Raw genomic sequence first — 23,300 nt, 5'->3', positions numbered from 1 at the left:
CTTTGAATTGTGTGCTGATAAGCTGGGTGGTCCTTTTCATCTTTAGACTGCAAGACACGGCGTCCATTGTTTCCATAAAAAATTTCACATTTTGATTCATCTTGCCACAGAAAAGTTCTCCTTTTTTTCTTCACTCATTTTAAATGCACTTTGGCCCAAAGATAGCAGCGTTTATGGATTATGCAGAATTATAGCTTCTTTTTTGCATAACTTGCATTTGTAGACTGCACGGAAAACTATGTTCACAGACAATTATTCGTGGAAGTATTGATGAGCCCATGCAGTGATCGGCATGACCAAATCATGCCTATTTTAAATTTAGTGCCCCATGAGGGTCTATAGATCACAATCTTCCAATACTGAATGTCGGCCTTGTCCCTTGTGCACATGGACTTCTGCAGAAGGAACAGCATAGTACGGATTCTAAGAAAGGGACTTTTCTCATAGGATGTGATTTGCAATCAGCAATCAGGTGCAATGCTTTAGGGGTTTTTCTCTGCTCTGTACTTTCAGCGAGGAGCACTACTTTGAGATATATCAGTCTTCGTAAACCTGACCCACTGTCAGGATTCTGCTTCCCACGGGTCTATCAATATACATGACTGTAACTGAATGAGAGATCACAGTGGACATTTAGCTTTGTACTAACATTACTAGCTAGTACCTGAACACGCAGCTTCTCAAGACAGATTGCAGTATACTCAAACAGTTTTGTGTGCATACAGTACACACCTCTGCCCTTCCCATGTAAATACCTGCTCAGTGACGCTACAATATGCAGACTTTGATATTTACAAGGGACACTACAAGTTTGTTGTTTTTTTAAATCATAACAACTCTGGACAGTATATCTACCTCTTCATTCAGCCTGCACTATGAAATATTGTAGGCTGAATGTACACAGAATGGTTACAGAAATGTGTGCAACTTTCTCTTTCATCTCTGAGGCTTGCCAAAATCCATCTGTGTGCTCCCACTCGGGTCCTCTGCACGCCGTCTACAGACATGTCACCGCTGCTCAAAACATCTTGCTAGTGAAGGCAGATTAAGGACAAGGAAGATAACGGGGAGTTGTGACTGTGCTTGCGTCACCAGCGCCATTTTGTTGGTGACAATGTTTTGTTTGTTTTTTAGAGACCGCAGCAATTATTGTGCAGGCGCGATATTTCAAATAGGAGGCAGATCACTGGTGGATTAGTGCCCGGTCTATCACACAGGAGGTTGAATAAGGGACGAGAGATCCAAGGTAAGACCCTGCCAACAGGCCGCCCCAATGCGCAAACACATCAGAGCTCCAAGATAAGACCCTGCCAACCGTCCACCCCGATGTGCAAACATATCAGAGCACCAAGATAAGACCCTGCCAAACGGCCGCCCCGATGTGCGAGTATATCAGAGCACCAAGTTAAGACCCTGCCAACCGGCCACCCCGATGAGCAAACATATCAGAGCACCAAGGTAAGACCCTGCCAACCGGCCGCCCCGATGTGCGAACATATCAGAGCACCAAGGTAAGACACTGCCAACAGGCCGCCCCGATGTGCGAACATATCAGAGCACCAAGGTAAGACCCTGCCAACCGGCCGCCCCAATGTGCGAACATATCAGAGCACCAAGGTAAGTCACTGCCAACCGGCCACCCCGATGTGCAAACATATCAGAGCACCAAAGTAAGACCCTGCGAACAGGCCGCTCCGATATGCGAACATATCAGAGCACCAAGGTAAGACCCTGCCAACCAGCCACCCCGATGTGCGAACATATCAGAGCACCAAGGTGAGACCCTGAGAACAGGCAGCCCCGATGTGCAAATATATCAGAGCTACAAGGTGAGACCCTGCGAACAGGCTGCTCCGATGTGCGAACATATCAGAGCACCAAGGTAAGACACTGCCAACCGGCCGCCCTGATGTGCAAACATATCAGAGCACCAAGGTAAGACCCTGCCAACAGGCCGCCCCGATGTGTGACATATCAGAGCACCAAGGTAAGTCCTTTAGAACAGGCCGCCCCCATGTGCCAACATATCAGAGCACCAAGGTAAGACCCTGCCAACCAGCCACCCAGATGTGCAAACAGATCATTAAATGAAAACTTCGCACAAAGATTACACAAGAACCACCAAACTCATTTCTTCACTGCAGGTATCGTTTTAATCAGCATCACAGTGCCAACATGGCTATGTGTGCACTTTACATTGCAAAATCCTGCTGACAGGTTCTCTAAGTAAAAATAATAAAAAATCTTGTTTATGTAGTGCCAAAGTGCTTTATAGTATTTATTATGCTGTCTCGATTTAAACAATCTAAATTCCCTATCAATACGTGTAGAAGGATCTGGAGCACCCAAAGAAAACCCACGCAAACACGGGGAGAACATACAAACGCCTTGCAGGTGGATCACTGCCCACAGAGTGCAAAAGATTAGAAGTAGTCAATGGTGTTGGTGTAACTCCACAATTGGGGAAATAGCATCCCTTATGTGTTAGGGTACCGTCACATTAAGCGACGCTGCAGCGATAGCGACAGCAATGCCGATCGCTGCAGCGTCGCTGTGTGGTCGCTGGAGAGCTGTCACACAGACCGCTCTCCAGCGACCAGCGATGCCGAGGTCCCCGGGTAACCAGGGTAAACATCGGGTTGCTAAGCGCAGGGCCGCGCTTAGTAACCCGATGTTTACCCTGGTTACCAGCGTAAAAGTTAAAAAAACAAACAGTACATGCTCACCTGCGCGTCCCCCAGCCTCTGCATCCTGACGCTGACTGAGCTCCGGCCCTAACAGCAGAGCGGTGACGTCACCGCTGTTGCTTTCACTTTCAGTTTAGGGCCGGCGCTTTAGTGTCAGGAAGCAGAGGCTGGGGGACGCGCTGGTGAGTATGTACTGTTTGTTTTTTTAACTTTTACGCTGGTAACCAGGGTAAACATCGGGTTACTAAGCGCGGCCCTGCGCTTAGTAACCCGATGTTTACCCTGGTTACCAGTGTAAAATATCGCTGGTATCGTCGCTTTTGCTGTCAAACACGGCGATACACGGCGACCTAGCGACCAAATAATGTGCAGACCTTCTAGCAGCGACCAGCAATTTCACAGCGGGATCCAGATCGCTGCTGCGTGTCAAATACAGCGATATCGCCATCCAGGTCGCTGCAACGTCACGGATTGCTGGCGATATCGCCTAGTGTGACGGTACCTTTATGCTGCTTCTATAACTCCCATTCATTTCTGTAGGAGTTACCAATACAGCGAAACGCAGCTACAGAGATGGGAATAACCCTTTTAATCCAAAGCCTGTCCATGTACCGTAATTTTGGGACTTTAAGACACACTTTTTAGCAAGAAGAAATCTTCCAAAAAAAAAAAAGGGATTTTTGTGTTAATCACCGTAAAATCCTTTTCTCCGAGGCGCTCATTGGGGGACACAGGACTGTGGTGTATGCCTCTGCCGCCAGGAGGCTGACACTAAGTAAACAAAAAAAGTTTAGCTTCTCTTCCGTAGTATACACCCTGACACTGGCAACCAGAGAATCCAGTTTGGTGCAAAAGCAGTAGGAGAAGCAAAAATAATATTATCAGCATAAATACAGAAATGTTATGTCTAGAAAAAAACCTCACTCTGATAATATCAGATACAAAAAGACAGTAGCCACCAGGGAGGGAGCTGTGTCCCCCAATGAGCATCTCGGAGAAAAGGATTTTACGGTGAGTAACACAAAATCCCTATTTCTCTATCGCCTCATTGGGGGACACAGGACTGTGGGATGTCCTAAAGCAGTCCCTGGGTGGGAGATTAACTCACCAGTAATAATAATCCAGATACTGTTGTCTATAAGTGCGTCACTGCTGCTTGAAGAATCCTTCTACCCAGACTTGCATCTGCAGAGATCTGGGAGTGGAAATTATAATGTTTGGCAAAGGTATGCAAACTAGACCAGGTTGCAGCTTTGCAAACCTGTTCTGCTGAGGCCTGATGCCGAATCGCCCAGGAAGCCCCCACTGCTCTAGTGGAGTGAGCTTTGATTCCAGCCGGAACTGTCATGCCCTTGGCGCTGAATGGTCGCACGTATCCACCTGGCCAGGGTAGATTTTGAGGCCGCGCATCCCTTCCTGCGACCCTCTGGGAGGACAAACAGAGCATCCGTCTGACGGAAAGGAGCCGTTCGGGAAATGTATCTCCTTAGCGCTCTCACCAGGTCCAACGTATGGAGAGCTTTTTCTACACGGTGCGTAGGCGCCGGGCAAAAAGAAGGAAGAACTATATCCTCATTAATGTGGAACGAGGAAACAACCTTCGGCAAAAAGGAAGGTACTGGTCTGAGTACTACCTTGTCTTGATGAAAAAGTAGATAGGGAGTACGACAGGAGAGGGCTGCCAGCTCTGATACCCGCCTTATGGAAGTTATGGCCACTAAAAATACGACTTTCCAAGAAAGGAAAGTCAAGGAAATATCTCGAAGAGGCTCAAAGGGAGCCTCCTGCAAGGCCCTTAAGACCAAATTAAGGTCCCAAGCTTCCAAAGGAGTCCTATAAGGAGGGACCTTATGAGCGACTCCCTGAAAAAAAGTCCTGACCTGACGGTTAGTAGCAATCCTACGCTGAAAAAGGACCGATAAGGCTGAAATCTGCCTTTTAAGAGTACTTGGAGCAAGCCCTGAATCCAGTCCTGCTTGGAGAAAGGCTAGAATATTTGGGATGGAAAAACGCAAGGGAGGCAGCCCGCGCCCTCTACACCAAGAAAGAAAAACTTTCCAAGTGTGATGATAAATTCTAGCCGAAAAGGTTTTATGTGCACAGATCATGGTATCTGCTATCTCTTGGGAGAACCCTGCCTGCGCTAAAACCCAAGATTCAACGGCCAGGCCGTCAAACGCAGGACCCCTGAGTTCTGGTGGTAAATCGGCCCTTGAGATAGAACATCTGGACGATCGGGAAGGTGCCACGGAACTCCGGCGAGAAGCTGTACTAGGTCCGCATACCAGGTTCGCCGCGGCCAATCCGGGGCGATCAGAATAGCAGGCGCTCCTTCTGACTTGATTTTCTTGATTACCCTCAGGAGCAGTGCCACAGGAGGTAACAGATAAGAGAGATTAAACTGGTTCCAAGTCTGTACCAGCGCATCCACGGCGATCGCCTGTGGATCTCGGTACCGGGAGACAAATCTGGGCACCTTGGCATTCCACTTGGACGCCATTAGGTCCACATCCGGAGTCCCTCATAGATGGCATATTTGCTGAAAAACCTCGGGATGGAGAGACCATTCCCCGGACGCCAGACCCTGAAGGCTGAGGAAATCTGCCGCCCAGTTGTCTTCGCCCGGAATGTGGACTGCTGAAATCACCGAGTGATTTCTCTCGGCCCAGCACAGTACTTGTCTTACCTCTTGCATGGCTGCCCTGCTGCGGGTGCCCCCCTGATGATTTATGTAGGCCACGGCTGTGGCATTGTCCGATTGAATTCGGACAAGGCCACCCACCAGAAGATGGTGGAAATAATGCAAAGCTAGTCGAACTGCCCGAATCTCTAAGAGATTGATGGGGAGATCTGATTCTTGAGGAGACCAACGCCCCTGAGCTGTGTGGTGAAAAAACACTGCTCCCCAAACCAGGCGACTGGCATCTGTTGTAACTACTAGCCAATTGGTTGGGGGAAAGGGTTTCCCCCCCAGTAGGGACGAGCTGTTTAACCACCATGAAAGAGCCTGCCTGACCTGGGGAGACAACAGAAATCTGCGGTTGAGGGACAGTGGATTCCTGTTCCATACTGCTAAAATTGCAAGTTGGAGAGGTCGAAGGTGAAGCTGTGCAAATGGTACTGCTTCTATAGTAGCAACCATCTTCCCTAACACCCTCATGCAGGACCGGATCGTATGAGGGTACGGTTGCTGAAGATTCCTCACCTCCCGCTGAAGTGCTAGGACCTTGTCCTGGGGAAGGATTGATAGGGCTTGAGAGGTGTTGAAAATCATGCCTAGAAATGAAATCCTCCGAGATGGTTCTAGGGATGACTTCCTTAGATTTACTAGCCAACCCAGACGAGAAAGGGTGTCTAAAGCAATGATGACATTTTGCTTGCAAGCTTGAAAGGTCGGTCCTTTGATCAGAAGATCGTCTAGATATGGCAAGACTACTATGCCTCGGGAGTGCAGAATGGACACTACAGTTGACATGACCTTCGTGAACACCCTGGGGGCGGATGCCAGCCCGAAGGGTAAAGCCGTGAACTGGAAGTGTAGGTTGTTTAGGGCGAACCGGAGAAATCTTTGATGAGGAGGAAAAATGGGAATATGTAGGTAAGCATCCTGAATGTCTATTGAGGCCAAGAACTCTCCCTTTTCCATTGAGGCAATAACTGACCGGAGAGATTCCATCCGAAAGTGACGAACGAGGAACCTTTTTAACCGTTTCAGATCCAGAATGGGTCTAACTGTTCCGTCCTTTTTGGGTACTACAAAAAGATTGGAATAAAATCCTTGAAACCATTCTTCTCTTGGAACAGGAGAAATGACCCCGCTGAGACGAAGGGACTCTATGGAATTGTACAGGTCTTGTCGGCGGAACTCGGACCTGGGAAGACGGGATGGGAAGAACCGGGGAGGAGGCTGACAGACCAACTCTATCTTGTAGCCTGAAGATACGAGCTCTCCTACCCACCTGTCTTGGATTACTTGAAGCCAGACCTGGTGAAACAAAAGTGGACGTCCGCCTACTCTGTTGGAGGCACTCCGAGGAGGCTTCCAGTCACTTAGCCGAAAACCTTAGAGTCCTAGATCCTCTGGATCTAGTTGACTGGGAACGCATTGTTCCCCCCTGGTTGGCCGTATAGGGGACTCGATTGTCTCGGTCCTGATTGGGTAAACCCTGCGCAGCAGAGCCCGATGCCGGTGCCCATCTAGCATTACGAATGGATCTGAAGCGGGCCTGGAATTGGCGACGGAAAGGCTGTCTAATCCTCTGCTGAGGAAGAAACTTGCTCTTCCCTCCTGTGGAGTCAGAAATAAGCTGATCTAGCTTCTCTCCGAATAAGCGACCCCCCTGGTACGGTAGGGTTGTAAGAGACTTTTTGGAGGTAGAATCAGCCCGCCAAGTTCTTTTTCCAAACATTTATTGGGATTTTAACTTTTAACCGGGAAGGTTAGGCAAGGAAGGGAAGGAGGGGAAAGAGTGGGATATGAAGATAGGAAAAACAAACCCCTATACAATAGGGGAGACAGGTAATCATATAGAACATTGTATAAACATAATAGTTGAAGCTTAAATGCGATAAAAGATATGCCTTCACATAGATAATGCTACATATGAACGTGATTAACTGCACTCTGAAGTTGCATGAAGCGACGTGGTAAGAAATGCATGTAAGTTAGCTTGACATGGAGTAAACATAGTGGGTATGAATTATGCAACGTTCAGAGCTGATCGCACTATGTTTATATACAGCATTATCTCAACTTTGAATTAACAAAAATAAAGCTACATGTAAAATTACCTAAATCAGCAGCTAAAGCTAAATAGAGTGATTTGCACATTGGTATAAATAAAACTACGTAATAAACCCTGTAGAACATTGAAATAACCATTAATTGACATAAGTGTAGGGAATATATGATGGCCTGTCGAGTCCGGATCATCGAATGACCCTCAGACTCTGTTGGGTGGCAATGTTCGGTTCATTCACATTATATAACTTGGATTACCGGAAGAAGACCTGGGCAGGTTCATGCCCGCACGATTCAAAAAGACTGCTGCCTCTGCTGAGGAAGAAAAGGTGTACCACTTTGAAGCAAAATGGAACCTCAGATTAGATGACTGATACCAATTATACTGTATTCCGGCCTGTTGCAGCCTATGGGTAGTGTGCTGAAACAATGTACGCTTTTGTAGGGTGTCCTTACACAGATCTCTGTAGAAGGCTAAGTGGCCGTACGGGGAAGAGAGGAACCTTGGTTCTCTTGCAATGTCAAGCAGTGAATCTCCTAGCCAGTTGGGATAGAATGAAACAATAACATCAGCCGCTAAGTTCGACGGTAGAGAAGATGGTCTGCGTATCCTGAATGTTTTTTCAACCAGGTTTTTCCCTTGGGTACCGTATTTGGGAACAGGTGAGAGATCATAGAGGAGATGTAGTCTCCCAATTGGGATTTTTTTACCGATTCTGGGATCCCTCGGATTTTCAAGTTATTTTTCCTTTTAAAGGGCCACTGTCACCCCCTCCGGCCGTTATAAACTAAAAGAGCCACCTTGTGCAGCAGTAATGCTGCAGTCTAACAAGGTGGCTCTTTTAGTTTTTGATTAAGTTATTACCTCAATAAAGCATTTTAAAAATTGGCCACACATACCAGATATTGTACCAGGAGGCGGTCCGAATCGTCCTCTATCAGTCTTCCAACTGCCGTCACTCTTCTCTTCAGGGCCAATGGTACCCGCCCCCTCAGCGCTGTTGCTTCTTAAATCCGGCGCCTGCGCTGTCCGTGCCTGCCTGGGGCCTGCGCAGTCTTCATTGTCAGTCACATCTCAGATGCCGGGTGCCTGACTGCGCCTGTGCGCGCAGTGCGCCCACCCTGTTCCTGAATCCCCGCCCCGCACTGTGTTATTCATTATGCACAGTGCGGGGCTGGGGTTCCTGGGCATGCGCACTGCGCTTGTCAGACGCTCCCCCGGTCCCCCGCCTTCCAGCGTTGTTCTTTGTGGCTGTTCAAAACGTCGGCAATTAAACAGGTATATTCCGGCAATGCTGGAAGGCGGGGGACCGGGGGAGCGTCTGACAAGCGCAGTGCGCATGCCCAGGAACCCCAGCCCCGCACTGTGCATAATGAATAACACAGTGCGGGGCTGGCATTCCTGGGCATGCGCACTGCGCTGTTCAGGCGCTCCCCCATCTCGGACGCTGTCCCATCTCTGACGCTCCCCCCTGCTCCCCCGCCTTCCGGCATTGTTATTTGCGCCTGCCCCAGGCAGGCACGGACAGCGCAGGCGCCGGATTTAAGAAGCAACAGCGCTGAGGGGGCGGCGACCATCGGCCCTGAAGAGAAGAGTGACGGCAGTTGGAAGATTGATAGAGGACGATTCGGACCGCCTCCTGGTACAATATCTGGTATGTGTGGCCAATTTTTAAAATGCTTTATTGAGGTAATAACTTAATCAAAAACTAAAAGAGCCACCTTGTTAGAATGCAGCATTACTGCTGCACAAGGTGGCTCTTTTAGTTTATAACGGCTGGAGGGGGTGACAGTGGCCCTTTAACTAGGCTATTTTTGAATGAGGCTACTTCATTCTTTAAGTTGTCCAGGGGGTCCGAAAGCGCCGAAACGCCCCCTATGTCTTTAGGATATGACTTTTCCTGATGTTTAGTTGGAGGACTCGTTATCTTTGGAATGTGAAGAGATTGTCAGAGGCCATGTTGAAATCAGATAGTGGGGCAGCAGTTATTTGAGAAAAGGTGTCCGTAAAAAGCTTTTTAATTAGTTTTTCAGATGTTTTAGTTCCGTTTCCGTTTCCATAGACATTAGGAAAGCTTTGCAGATATTGACCATAAATCTTTCTGAGGGATGGTCGTCAGAAGCTGAGATATTATCTATTAGTGAGTTATTTAAAGAATACTGCCTTTTTAACAGTTTATTATTTAGTTTGCCAGTGACTTCTTTTTGTGAAAGCGTTTCAGCGGTCGCAGAACCACCATGACTTGATGTGTCATCTAGGGCCGAACCAGAATGACAATGCTGCCGACGACGATAATGATGATGATGATGATGATGAAGTTTCATCAGGGTCAATGCCCTCTGAGGGACAGATGTCACTATAACTGCAGGAGTCCATATCCCCGGTGAGCCCCTAGGAATGAGAGCTTTCCCATTGTTCCAATGAGTTGAGGGACCCATAAAAACCTTCTTTTATATTGTTTATTAATTTATAGAGGGGGTTATCTCTAGGTGCTGAGAGTGTACTTCTCTCCCCATTCCATAGAGATAGGTGGTTCCTGACGGGATCCCCCTTGGTATGGCCAGTTTGTAATGTATTGGACAGGACCTGCTGCAGCGCAGTACTCCTGTCACACTCCACCGCCTTCCCCTGCATTTGAACCCTCTCTCCCCCAGTGCCACCTGGCACGAAAACCGGCGTATCATACCTCAGGACACCTCTTGTGTGTTCCGGCGCGCCGGAGATATCCCTCCGCGGTTCTGCAGCGCTGCATTCAGTGTGTCTTCTTCGGCTCCCCTCTGCAGCTCCGTGACGCTCCGGGTGGCCGTTGTCATGCAGCGCTTCTTCAGATCTCCGCAGACCGACACCGAAGTCCCGGCAGGAACAGGGATTCTTGTTGCTGGGGTTGCTGAGTCGGTGGGTCTGCTGGAGATATCCCTCCGCCGCGTTGCGGCTCCATAGCTCCCCTCAGTCGCCGGTCCTCTTCCCGGGTCGCTCGTACCCGACATCTGGGCTGAAGCAGAGGCTGAGGTCCCCCTGGCACTTGTCCTGTCTGTCCGCTGTGATCCCTTGGGCGATGGGTCTGTCAGTCTTCGGCTCGTAGTGTAAAAGCCCTGGGTCACGGGACTACTTGCGCTTTCATGGCAGGGTGGCAGGCCGCCATTAGGCTTTTCCATGGAGCTTCTCTGCCCAGATTTAAGAGGTTTTTTTTCAGTGTGCCTGCCCCATTCCACTTGATCTCATTCCAGGCATAATCCGATCCGTTGTGTAGTATTATAATCCACGGTTAAGTATGCTTACCTAGCATAAAATAGGGGATTAGCAGGAGCCCCACAGAACGCGTCCACTCCTGTCTCCTGGCAAACCACGCCCCCAGCCCGCCAAGTTCTTAACCAGAGTGACCTTCTAATGGCAATTGCGTTTGCCGCAGCAGATGAGGCACAGACTGCAGCATCTAAGGATGCATTGATCAGATAGCTACCAGCCAGTGCTATCTGAGATGATATTTCTGCCAGCTCCGCTGGAACATACCTTTCTTGAAGAGCCTTTGTTAAAGACTCTGACCAAGACATCATAGCCTTAGCAACCCAAGTTGCTGCAAAAGAGGGAAAAAGGGCTGAACTTGAAGCCTCAAAAACGGAACGAGTCAAGCTCTCTATAAGACGATCCTTAATAGACGAGCCATTAGGAAGAGATAGCAAAGTGTTAGAGGCTAAACGGGACACCGGAGAATCTACTGAGGGATTTTCTGCCCATTTACTACATAACTCAGTAGCAAAGGGATACCTAGCCTTCAAGGCCTTTTGCCCCGAAAAACGCTTGTCCGGGTGCTCCCGGTTACGCCGAATCAGGTCCTCAAACTCGGGGTGAGAGGAAAAAACCCTATGGGACCGTTTGGCCAGCCTAAATGAGACTTTTTGCCCCGCCTTGTGACCTGAGGGTAAGGCGAGTTCATCTTCTATCCCCAGGGACTGATTGACAGCTTCAAATCCAGGAGTCTCAAAGTTAAGGGACTCCTCTGAATCATAGTCTGTCTCAACTTCTCCGCTCTCTGCCGGGGAAGGAGAGCGTGATACGGAGCTCCAGGAAGCCGAAGCACCTGAAGGCCCGGGCAACGCTGTGCAAACTCGCTTTCCACGCGTCTGTCTAGTACGAGCACGGCCCCTGCAGGCCGAAGGCTCCTGAGACCCTGAGGCCTTCTCCGAGATAGATGGGCTGCTGACGCTGACCGCAGGGGTCTGAAGGGACTTGATTGCTTCAGTTAGGGACGCCATGGATTGTGACAAGGACGTGACCCATTCTGGCGGAACCGCCCCAGCCTCTGCTTGCGGGGCAGGAGCCGGAGAGATTGCAGGGGAGCTCGCAGGGGGGGCTCCTGGGCGCGTTCAGAGTCGCAGGCCTCGCAGAGACGATTGCTCTGGGCATGCGGGAATGCAGCACGACAAGCTACACAAACAGTATATAGGACCGTGTGAGATTTAACCCTTCTAGACATAATGATCCGTAAATGCTATACCCAGGGCCTTAGACTGGGAAAAAATAATGCTTCTGCTGTCAGGCTGGAGGAAGAAGCACTTATCCCAGTCCTGTGCCCCCACGAATGCAGTGTGGAACCAAACACACGATGCGGAGCCGGTGTGCTACCTTTATGCCCAGCTGTCCTCAGGGGGCGGAACCGCCATGATGCAATGCGGCCTGTAGTGGGCCTGAAGCCGGGGCCTCAATTTTCCCTAGGCGAGGAAAGGAGGGGCGGAACAGGAAGTAGATGCGCCAGAGGGGGCGGGGCCTCACAGCACGGTTTGCAGGGCGGAAGCCGGGCCTGATCGACCCGGAAGAGCATCGGTGGAGGCCAGGTCGGAGCCTGAAGCCTCTGGGAAGGCCGCGACGTTGATCACAGTGTACCGCTGCAGCGCCGACGGAGCTCAGGAGACTGCGGCGTCATACATTACCCGGCGCTAGATCGGCGCAAAGCCGCCCGGAGCCTAAAGGTAAACTGCGCCTGTCAGGAGCCCCCTTTTTTTGCCCTTCCCCGTTTCCAGGGTTTAGAGTAAGAGACAGCGGAGGGGAGGGCAGAGCAAATGACGGTGCAGGAACCCAAACTCCATTTCCTACAGCTAGGATAAGGAGAGGGACTGTCCACCACCCCATCTATCACCGAGGCGGAGCAGAGGTGTAGAAAATAAGGGGGGGTCACACGGATGTCTAAAGGCACCTGTACAGCCTAGGGTCTAAAATACCTCAGGGTGGTCAGGGCCAAATCCGGTGAACGATCCCACGTCGAGGGAAAGGTTACGTGGAGAACATTCGCACGTGCTTGCCCGTTGCTGGTTTTGGGGAGATCGGACCCTCAAAAGGGTCAGTCGCCCCTTCAATCCGTATAGTAAAAGATGGGTCCAAAAGATCCGGGACCCAGATGGTGTGCCTCCTTCAGACACTAAGCAAGAACTGGATTCTCTGGTTGCCAGTGTCAGGGTGTATACTACGGAGGAGGAGCTAAACTTTTTTTATGTTTACTTAGTGTCAGCCTCCTGGCGGCAGAAGCATACACCACAGTCCTGTGTCCCCCAATGAGGCGATGGAGAAAAAACACCAGACACAACATTCATCTCAATCACTGAGAGAACTATGTGGCATCACAGTTTCTCTCATCCAGCCAGACACTGATCAGTCTCTAAAGGTGCATGGGTGCTGCAGGTCCTGCCTGAAAAAGGACCATTCTGGCCAAGTAATCAGTCACCTGCCTGGAAAGTAACTCACAATTTGCTAGTGTATATTTATAAATAATGCACCTGAGCTGCGCATGTAGCAGTGTTGTGCATGTAGCAGAGCTGTGTATGTACATACAGCAGAGCCGAGTGTGCATGTACTGAGCATGTGTGTGCAAAGCAGAGTGGGCATAATGTGTGAGCTCTAAAGCCTTGTGTATAGAGAAACATAATAGCACAACTTCCTCCATGCTTTACCCCAGTGAATTAAAATTTGTGATATTAACCTATCACCTTTCTTACACCGCCAGGGATGTTGTAATCAGTAAGAAATATGTTTTTCCTATTTTCTACTATCTAAAACCTGTGATGCGTCTAAGAGTAAGATGCATTCTAGTGTTCAAAAAACATGGTGCTTTTTTTATTATTTAAAAAAACTTGATGTATTGAAGTCCAACAACAGACAAGACATAGGCATTTGACAAAAATGGAAAAAAAAAGCAGTCTTGCATTAATTACAAAATAAACAAATGAAACAAAAACATAATGTGATTGCTAAACTTAGCAATAAATCACGCAAATCTTAAAAGTAACAATTTTTCAGCAATTCTTTATAAAGCTGGTTTTTACCTCTGAAATTTTTGGTACAAGTGGCAAGTGGTTTCATATTTTTTCTTAAGCTTCGAGACCGCATTGTCAACTTTGGTGCTCAGATTATCCATGTTGGTATCAATTTGATTTAAAAGCCCAAAACATCTGCTGACACTGTGAGAAAGATAGAAATTTGGGTAATGTTAAAAGCAAAAAAAAAAGAATTTCAACATAAGTAGAGATAAAGGAATGGTACAACTATGTATTTCATACAACATTGCATATAGTTCTATGATAAGAGAAGTGATAGGGTGCGTGTCCACTGCCTGGATTTACAGCGCTTTGGACGAAGCGGAAAACTCGCTCCGCCCAAAGCGTCGCCCCCTTCTATATGCGCGGTGATTCCGGATGGGTTAATTGCACACATTTGGAATCTCTGCACCCTATACATAGGGCCCTGTGATTTACCTTGCGGCGACGCAAGGTAAATGGACATGCTGCATTCTAAAAAGACGTGCCACATGTCCGGAAACGCAGGGCCGCCGGGTGCGTGTTCGCACGCATAGTGGAGATGGGATTTCATAAAATCCCCTCCACTATGCTGTAACATCTGGACGCTGCGGTTGTACGCAGCGTTCAATCCGCAGCTAATCCGGATGTAATCCTGAACGTGGACACATACCCTTAGTTGGCTACTGTATAAGAGAATGAAAGTTTACCTTACATCTAAAGCCCGTAGAAGTTCAGTAAATGTGAAAGTCATGTCATCAGAGTTGACGGAGGTGATAAACAGGCAAAGTCCCAACGCTTCAGTGTTTCCTAGAGTGTCCCGCTAACAAGCAGAAATTAGATGGTTATTACAGGATGCCACCTTTGAATTAAAAAAAACATTCAAAAGGCACATAGAAAATCTTTAGACTATGTCCACATGAAGCGTTTTTTTCAGTTTGTTTTTTTTGCTTTATTTTTTTTTAAAGGCAAATTAAAAACTGCTTTTTTACAGTACCAGTAAAAGCGAGGAGATTTTAGAGATCTCATGTACACACTTGGTTTTATTTTCTGATCTAATTTGAAAATTACAGCATTTTTTAAATCTGCAGAATGTCAGAAAGTGAAAATAATAATGTAAAAAAAAAAAGGCGTAACAAATGTTTTTAGCAATGTCTTTGAAGCATTTTTGGTGAATAACACTAACTTTGTAAATCATATACTGTAGACCAGGGGTCTCGAACACGTGGTCCATGAGGCTCCATTGTGCTGATCTCGGGCCCCTGAGACGATTGTGGCCCGGTCCAGGGGCTGCCAATGTTGGCGTTCCTTTTCAACTTAATGTGTGTCCCCGGACGCACCTTCAATTCAAATGTATTGCAGCGAGAGACCGGCTCACTGCACCATAATACCAGTACCAGCCACTGGCCAATCTATTCCAGGATTGGGGACATTACTATAGGTGGAGGGACATTGTCACATGACAGAGGACATTATTACTATAAGGGGCTAAAAGTAAAACAATAATATGGGGTCGATTGGGGGACAAAAAAAAAAAAAAAAAAAAGGAAAACTTTTTTTAAAACAATATTCAAAATAGAATACAAAAAGATTACAGAAAAATATTTGGCTACTAAAAATGCTGTTTAATGTAAAAACTGAAGTAAATGAGAAGATCTGTACCATACCTCATTTAATTACCATTAAAAAGAATTAAAAGTCATAAAAAAAATTATGGTATCACTGAAACGGCCCTGTAGACAAAGCACATGTAATCTGCACCCAAATAAATACATCAAAAACACCACAAAATGGATATTTTGAACACACAGTCTTGTAAATCTTATATCACAAAATTAAAGATCACTCTGAATACCACTATTACAGATCTTGCACAAACGTGTTTTTTATGCAAAGTATTTAAAAATTTCTCATATCTCTATTTAGATTACAAAGTCAATCAAAACTTCAAAATACTAGGTTGAACTACAGGTAGAAGTTAAAGGGAATCTGTCAGTAGGACCAACCCTTCTTATCGTTCTCTATAGGCCTGTAGGAGCTGGACAAAATGACACCTTCATATCTGCGATCCGATGCTTTATTCCAGAGAAATCCCATGTTTTCCTTACATATAAATGAGCTGTTCAAGGCTATGAGCCGGACACTGATCTGCACGAGACTTCGATCCTAGAGCTGATTTTACGGTAAGTTGTGGGGGGCGTTACATGTGTGATGTGTTACCAGTGTGATGTGTGATGGACGCTCTCTGCGCTCCTGATCTCCCTGCAGAGCTGTGTGTGATTATACCTGACACATCTGCAGCTTCAAGCTCACAGGCAGTCAGTGTTGCAATATAGCAGAGCTGTGAGAGCTGCAGCTGCTAATGTGTTTGCTAGTGACAAATGTCAGTTCTACTGTCCTATGTTAGCTACATGTCTCACACTGCTAAAACGTTTATCAAAAATAAGCTCTGAAGCTAGTTTCTCATGCAGATCGGTGTCCAGCCCTTAGATCATTTACCGTACATTTAGGCTATGTGCACGCGTTCAGGATTTTTCGCATTTTTTTCGCGTTTTTTCGGCCGTTTTCCAAGGGAAAAACGCTTTAAAAAAGCATACATAAGCATCCCATCATTTTTAATGCATTCTGCAGTTTTTGTGCACATGATGCGTCTTTTTTCCGCCAAAAAAAAAAAAAAGCATCGCTGTAAAAACCGCAGCATGTTCATTAATTTTGCGGATTTTTCGAGTTTTTCCCGCTATTTAATGCATTGGGAAGCTCCGGGAAAAAACGCACAAAAAAACGCATGCGGATTTCTTGCAGAAAATGTCCGGTTTTGTTCAGGAAATTTCTGCAAGAAATCCTGAACGTGTGCACATACCCTTAAGGAAAAGTTTGATTTCTCTGAAATAAGACATCGGATCGCAGATATCAAGGTATCACTGTATTCAGCTTCCTATGACCTACAACTCCTGGCAACAAATATGGAATCACCGGCCTTGGAGGATGTTCATTCAGTTGTTTAATTTTGTAGAAAAAATGCAGATCACAGACATGGCACAAAACTAAAGTCATTTCAAATGGCAACTTTCTGGCTTTAAGAAACACTAAAAAATGTGGTAGTCAGTAATGGTTACTTTTTTTAAACCAAGCATAGAGGAAATATTATGGAATCACTCAATTCTGAGGAAAAAAATATGGAATCATGAAAAACAAACAAACAAAAAAACACTCCAAAGAATCACTAGTATTTTGTTGCACCACCTCTGGCTTTTATAACAGCTTGCAGTCTCTGAGGCATGGACTTAAAGGGAACCTACCACCCCGTTTTTTAAAAATTAGATAAAAATAGTGTGAAATAGGGGCAGAGCTGGGCTTTACATTAGTGCCTTTTTGGTGCCTTTACACCCCCGTTAGGCTGTCCAAATACCTTTGTGAAGTGGCCGTTTTCTGCTGTCACTCAAGTGGGTCAGGTCGGATGGGCGTGGTCACAGCGCTGTTTGTCCCCCAGGATCCTGCTCATCTTTACGTTGGTGGCGTAGTGGTGTGCGCATGTCCAAAGAAGATCCACTGCCCAGGAGATTAATAACGGCGCGGTCTTCGCTATTCAGCCGTTTACCGGTGGGCGCGGCCATCTTTCCTGTGGCCGCGCCTGCGCAGATGGAGCGCTCTGCTGCCCGGGACTTCAGGAAAATGGCCGCCGCGATCTCCATCTGCGCACGCGCGGAATCCCGCGGCCATTTTCCTGAAGTCCCGGGCAGCAGAGCGCTCCATCTGCGCAGGTGCGGCCACAGGAAAGATGGCTGCGCCCACCGGTAAACGGCTGAATAGCGAAGACCGCGCTGTTATTCATCTCCTGGGCAGTGGATTTGCCTGCTGGACATGCGCACACCACTACGCCACCAACGTAAAGATGAGCAGGATCCTGGGGGACAAACAGCGCTGTGACCACGCCCATCCGACCTGACCAACTTGAGTGACAGCAGAAAACGGCCACTTCACAAAGGTATTTGGACAGCCTAACGGGGGTGTAAAGGCACCGAAAAGGCCCTAATGTAAAGCCCAGCTCTGCCCCTATTTCACACTATTTTTATCTAATTTTTAAAAAACGGGGTGGTAGGTTCCCTTTAATGAGTGCCAAACAGTTCTCTTCATCAATCTGGCTCCAACTTTCTCTGATTGCTGTTGCCAGATCAGCTTTGCAAGTTGGAGCCTTGTCATGGATCATTTTCTTCAACTTCCACCAAAGATTTTCAATTGGACTATTTGCAGGCCATGACATTGACCTTATGTGTCTTTTTCAAGGAATGTTTTCACAGTTTTTGCTCTATGGTATGATGCATTATCATCTTGAAAAATCATGTCAACATCCCCAAACATCCTTTCAATTGATGGGATAAGAAAAGTGTCCAAAATATCGACATAAACTTGTGCATTTATTGAAGATGTAATGACAGTCATCTCCCAGTGCCTTTACCTAACATGCAGCCTCATATCATCAATGACTGTGGGAATGTGCATGTTCTCTTCAGGCAGTCATCTTTATAAATCTCATTGGAACAGCACCAAACTAAAGTTCCAACATCATCACCTTGCCCAATGCAGATTTGCGATTCATCACTGAATATGACTTTCATCCAGTCATCCACCGTCCACGATTGCTTTTCATTAGCCCATTGGTTCCTTGTTTTTTCTGTTTATGTGTTAATGATGGCTTTCGTGGAGTTTTCCGTATGTAAATCCCATTTCCTTTAAAATTAGCTTTTTAGTTTTAGTATAGCTTTTCTGTATGTAAATCCCATTGCTTTAAGTTTCCGGCCCTGACGCTTTGATGTCTTCCTTGGTCTACCAGTATGTTTGCCTTTAACAACCTTCCCATGTTGTTCGTATTTGGTCCAGATTTTAGACACAGCTGACTGTGAACAACCAACATCTTTTGCAACATTGTGTGATGATTTACCCTCTTAAGAGTTTGATAATCATCTCCTTTGTTTCAATTGACATCTCTTGTGTTGGAGCTATGATTCATGTCAGTCCACTTGGAGCAACAGCTCTCCAAAGTGTGATCACTCCTTTTTAGATGCAGACTAACGCGCATATCTAATTCGATGCAGGTGTTAGTTTTGGGAATGAATATTTACAGGGTGATGCCATAAATTTTTTCCTCATAATTCAGTGATTCCACAATTTTTACCCTATGTTTGGCTAAAAAAAAAGTAACCATTACTGACTACCACATTTTTTGTTCGTGATTTCTTTTAGTGTTTCTTAAAGCCAGAAAGTTGCCATTTGAAATGATTTTAGTTTTGTGCCATGTCTGTGATCTGCTTTTTTTCTACAAAATTAAACAACTGAATGAACATTCTCAACATCCATCATTTTTGCCAGGGGTTGTATATATATGCCCATATAGACTGCTTAGGAAGGACGATCCGATTGACAGATTTCATTAAGAAAAGAGCAGTATAATATAGCTAATTCCAGCATTACATAGCCTCACACAGATAAACAACCAGTTCATAGGCCAAAGGTCCAATGAGCTATAATGTCATTGATAAGAAAAACAAAAAAACAAGGACTAAAATAAATGTGTAAATAGCCAGTTTATTAGGCCACAGTCATGTTGTCCTTTTTGCACTTAAGGGGATAAATTCAGGGAAAACACAGATTAGTAGCTTTTCCTGTATGCGGCTATATTCTCAGGGGGTGCAAACATAGCGGATTTTCTAGATGGAGAATCTGCTGTGTTTTACACTACCAGCACCACTTAGCTGATATTAAAGGGAACTTGTCACATTGTACATGCAGACAGCATTATCTGTGAATTGCCCACTAGAGAGAAGGAGAAACTGAGCAGAAAGATCTATAGATTTGTGGGGAAAAATTCAGCATAACTTGTATTTTATTGATTGAAATCCCTGGTGTTTGTCTGCATGGGTCAGCTGGGTGGTCCTACAAATGACTGACGGCTATCCTTGCATGCACAGTCATGGAGGGAAGACTGTCATCACTGAATAGGACCGCCCACTTGACTTATACATACAAGAATGAATAAAATGGTTTTCTGACACTCTTCCTACAAAAATGTTTGTCAATCCAATCAACTCCTCCAGCTGTTTAACATCTCCATAACATTTTCAACAGGAGATAATACCTTTCAGAAATTAGTAGCCTGCAGATTTAGCACCATCATCTTAGCAGTATACAAAGCAACCCACTTTGCTGCAGCATTTCTAATGTGAGAGGTCCACAGAGGGAATGTCCTGGGGGAAGGTAGTCAGACTCTGCTGTTTAAGGTCTAATAGGCTAAGTACTAAGTTATTTCAATCCTTGAGTGTTTTTATTTATTACTTTTTACTTGCAGAAGGCCTTCAAACTTTAATGGACTTTGACCTATAAAACACAGCGTGTCAGGATGGCTTTTATAGAGTTTTGTTTTTACTTGCTGGCTTGTCTGTCACTTTCTGTTCTGTGATTTTAGTGCCAGGTTAGCAATATTAGATCTCTGTTTAGGCCAGGACTCCATGGCAATTTAATATACGCAGGCTCACAATATAATGCATCTGCAATATTACTACCACAAAAATCCAAGTGTTGATCTTGTGCAATAACTGCAAGAAACTAACTGAACACACCCCTATTTCCTATTAATGCAGTTAGCATATAAGTAAGTTTGTGATGACATGTCTTACAAGACAGCAATGAAGCAAAATAAAATATTGATGAAGCCAGATGAGCCAAAATTCTGTCATAATTTGCACTATAAAAAAATATATATATTTCATGACTTGCACCAAATTTATGATGTAGTTTAAAAAGTTTTTTTAGGACTTATCTGTCAAGGGGACAATCATGATCAGTGGAAAACAGTATTGGCACATGCAACCTGGTGCGCCAATAAATCCATCACAATTGTGGCAAACATTCCTGGTGCGAAGTAAGCCTACTAATGGGTGGTGTAAGTAGACTAGACGGTTGTAAAATTAGATTTATCAAAGAATGTGAACCGTTATGATAAATCTACAGCATTTTAAAACTTCCTAACTTCTAAGTTTTTACTGTAAGATTTAGACATAATTGTGAAATATGCCCCAATATGTACATCTAATCGCTGTGGAGCCCTGGCCTCAAACGTACACATTGGGGCAGATTACGGTGCTAACTTACACTAGACAGTCTTAAAATGTAACAGTTTATCAAGGTGCTTCTTGTTGATTGATAAATCTCATTTTAAGACAGGGTAGTCTTAACTTTACATCACCTATTAGTTGGCATACTATATCCCAAAAATGGAAGCAACAATGCCGACGCAATTAACAACCTTCTCATCTTTCAATAAAATGGCGCCACTTAGTGGCCAAACTCATGTTTTGTTTCAGAGTAGACAAGTCCAGACTCAGTTGAGAGGTTCTCTTTAAAAGATTAAAGGGAACCTGTCACACTCACCAGGAATAACGCTGGTAACCTGCAGATAGGGGGTTAATCTGCAGGTTAACAGCATTATGTATCACTCATTACCAGGATAAGCAATAAATATACAGGGGCCCCCACTGATCTCTCCCCTGATCACCCTCAAGAAATGTCTGCAGAAAAGGGGAATTTGGTGAAAGCAGAGTTTGAGCATTAACAATGAAAAAAGACAATAGAGACAAACACAGGGCCGGTGCAAACAATGTCCAACTATCCAGGTGAGCGACAATAAAAAAAAATCCCATACACTCGTACAATAAGAGTATGTGAGCAACACTGCTCTCTAATAAACACAACTCATTATTTTCACGTGGTCAGTGTACATGCGGAAAGTCTCTGCTAGGCCGATGAGCTCATGTACTGGCTGCAGTGCTGTCAGGGTGACGCAAGCGCCGCTGCCAGACACTGGGAACACTGGTGGAAACTCATTGGTGAAGTCCAGTATGGCGCATGCAGTATGCTTTATTATAGAAAACTGAAGCCAAGGACATTTAATTGAAAGAGAAATGTAATCAGAAGAAATCATGGGATATTACAAAAAAAAAAATATTTAAGGAACCAATTAAGGCTAGTTTCACATTTGCGTTTAAAAACGTAGCGTTTAAAACGCAAACGCAGGTGGTGAAAAAACGCATGTAAATGCGTTTTTTAGACGCAAGCGTTTTTTTTTTGCGGTAAAAAAACGCGGCGTTTTGCCGCGTTTACATGCGTTTTTTCCTGCGTTTGCGTTTTTTTAAACGCATGCTGAGAAGTGTGTGACAGCTGCCAATCAACAAAATCATCTAGAAAACCCACTATAAATAGAAATAGCTAGGGTTAGGGTTTGGATCCCTTTATCACCTTGATGGTGGGGGGTGGCTTATCAGGGTTAGGGTTAGGGGTAGGGTTAGGATCCCTTTATCACCTTGATGGTGGGGGGTGGCTTATCAGGGTTAGGGTTAGGGGTAGGGTTAGGATCCCTTTATCACCTTGATGGTGGGGGGTGGCTTATCAGGGTTAGGGTTAAGGTACCTTCACTAGTGTTGAGCATTCCGATACCGCAAGTATCGGGTATCGGCCGATACTTGCGGGTATCGGAATTCCGATACCGAGATCCGATACTTTTGTGGTATCGGGTATCGGTATCGAAACAACATTAATGTAAAAATGTGTAAAAGAGAGAATTAAAATAAAAAATATTGCTATACTCACCTCTCCGACGCAGCCTGCACCTTACCGAGGGAAGCGGCAGCGTTCTTTGTTTAAAATTTGCGCTTTTCTTTCCTTTACGTGAAGTCCCAGCTTGTGATTGGTTGCGTCGCAGTCACATGGGCGACGCAACCAATCACAGCAAGCCGTGACGTAATTTCAGGTCCTTAAGGATTTAAAAATTACGTCCCGGCTTTGTGATTGGTTGCGTCGCAGTCACATGGGCGACGCAACCAATCACAAGCCGTGACGTCACGGGAGGCTGGACACGCGCGCATTTTAAAATGCGCGCTTGTCCAGCCTCCCGTGACGTCCCGGCTTGTGATTGGTTGCGTCGCGGTCAACCAATCACAAGCCGGGAGGCTGGACACGCGCGCATTTTAAAATGCGCGCTTGTCCAGCCTCCCGTGACGTCCCGGCTTGTGATTGGTTGCGTCGCGGTCAACCAATCACAAGCCGGGAGGCTGGACACGCGCGCATTTTAAAATTTTAAAATGCGCGCGTGTCCAGCCTCCCGGCTTGTGATTGGTTGACCGCGACGCAACCAATCACAAGCCGGGACGTCACGGGAGGCTGGACAAGCGCGCATTTTAAAATGCGCGCGTGTCCAGCCTCCCGGCTTGTGATTGGTTGACCGCGATGCAACCAATCACAAGTCGGGACGTCACGGCATTTTAAAATGCGCGCGTGTCCAGCCTCCCGTGACGTCCCGGCTTGTGATTGGTTGCGTCGCGGTCAACCAATCACAAGCCGGGACGTCACGGGAGGCTGGACAAGCGCGCATTTTAAAATGCGCGCGTGTCCAGCCTCCCGGCTTGTGATTGGTTGACCGCGATGCAACCAATCACAAGTCGGGACGTCACGGCATTTTAAAATGCGCGCGTGTCCAGCCTCCCGTGACGTCACGGCTTGTGATTGGTTGCGTCGCAGTCACAAAGCCGGGACGTAAT

The 23,300-nt window shown here is 46.2% G+C and overlaps 1 protein-coding gene across 1 annotated transcript in view; it reads right to left on the bottom strand.

Annotated features, from left to right (window-relative positions):
• The window catches only part of RB1 (RB transcriptional corepressor 1), a 373,697-nt gene that overhangs the window by 301,397 nt on the left and 49,000 nt on the right, over nt 1-23,300 (bottom strand). The window contains exons 3-4 of the mRNA XM_077297418.1: nt 14,424-14,536; nt 13,744-13,878 (exon numbers count right to left, since the gene is read on the bottom strand). Of these exons, the coding sequence (XP_077153533.1) occupies nt 13,744-13,878; nt 14,424-14,536 (248 nt within the window). The remainder of the gene's footprint in view (nt 1-13,743; nt 13,879-14,423; nt 14,537-23,300) is intronic.

Source organism: Ranitomeya variabilis, chromosome 3 (genome assembly GCF_051348905.1).
Source record: "Ranitomeya variabilis isolate aRanVar5 chromosome 3, aRanVar5.hap1, whole genome shotgun sequence".
In the NCBI taxonomy this organism is placed as follows: domain Eukaryota; kingdom Metazoa; phylum Chordata; class Amphibia; order Anura; family Dendrobatidae; genus Ranitomeya; species Ranitomeya variabilis.
This window is presented reverse-complemented; position numbering and strand designations above follow the sequence as displayed.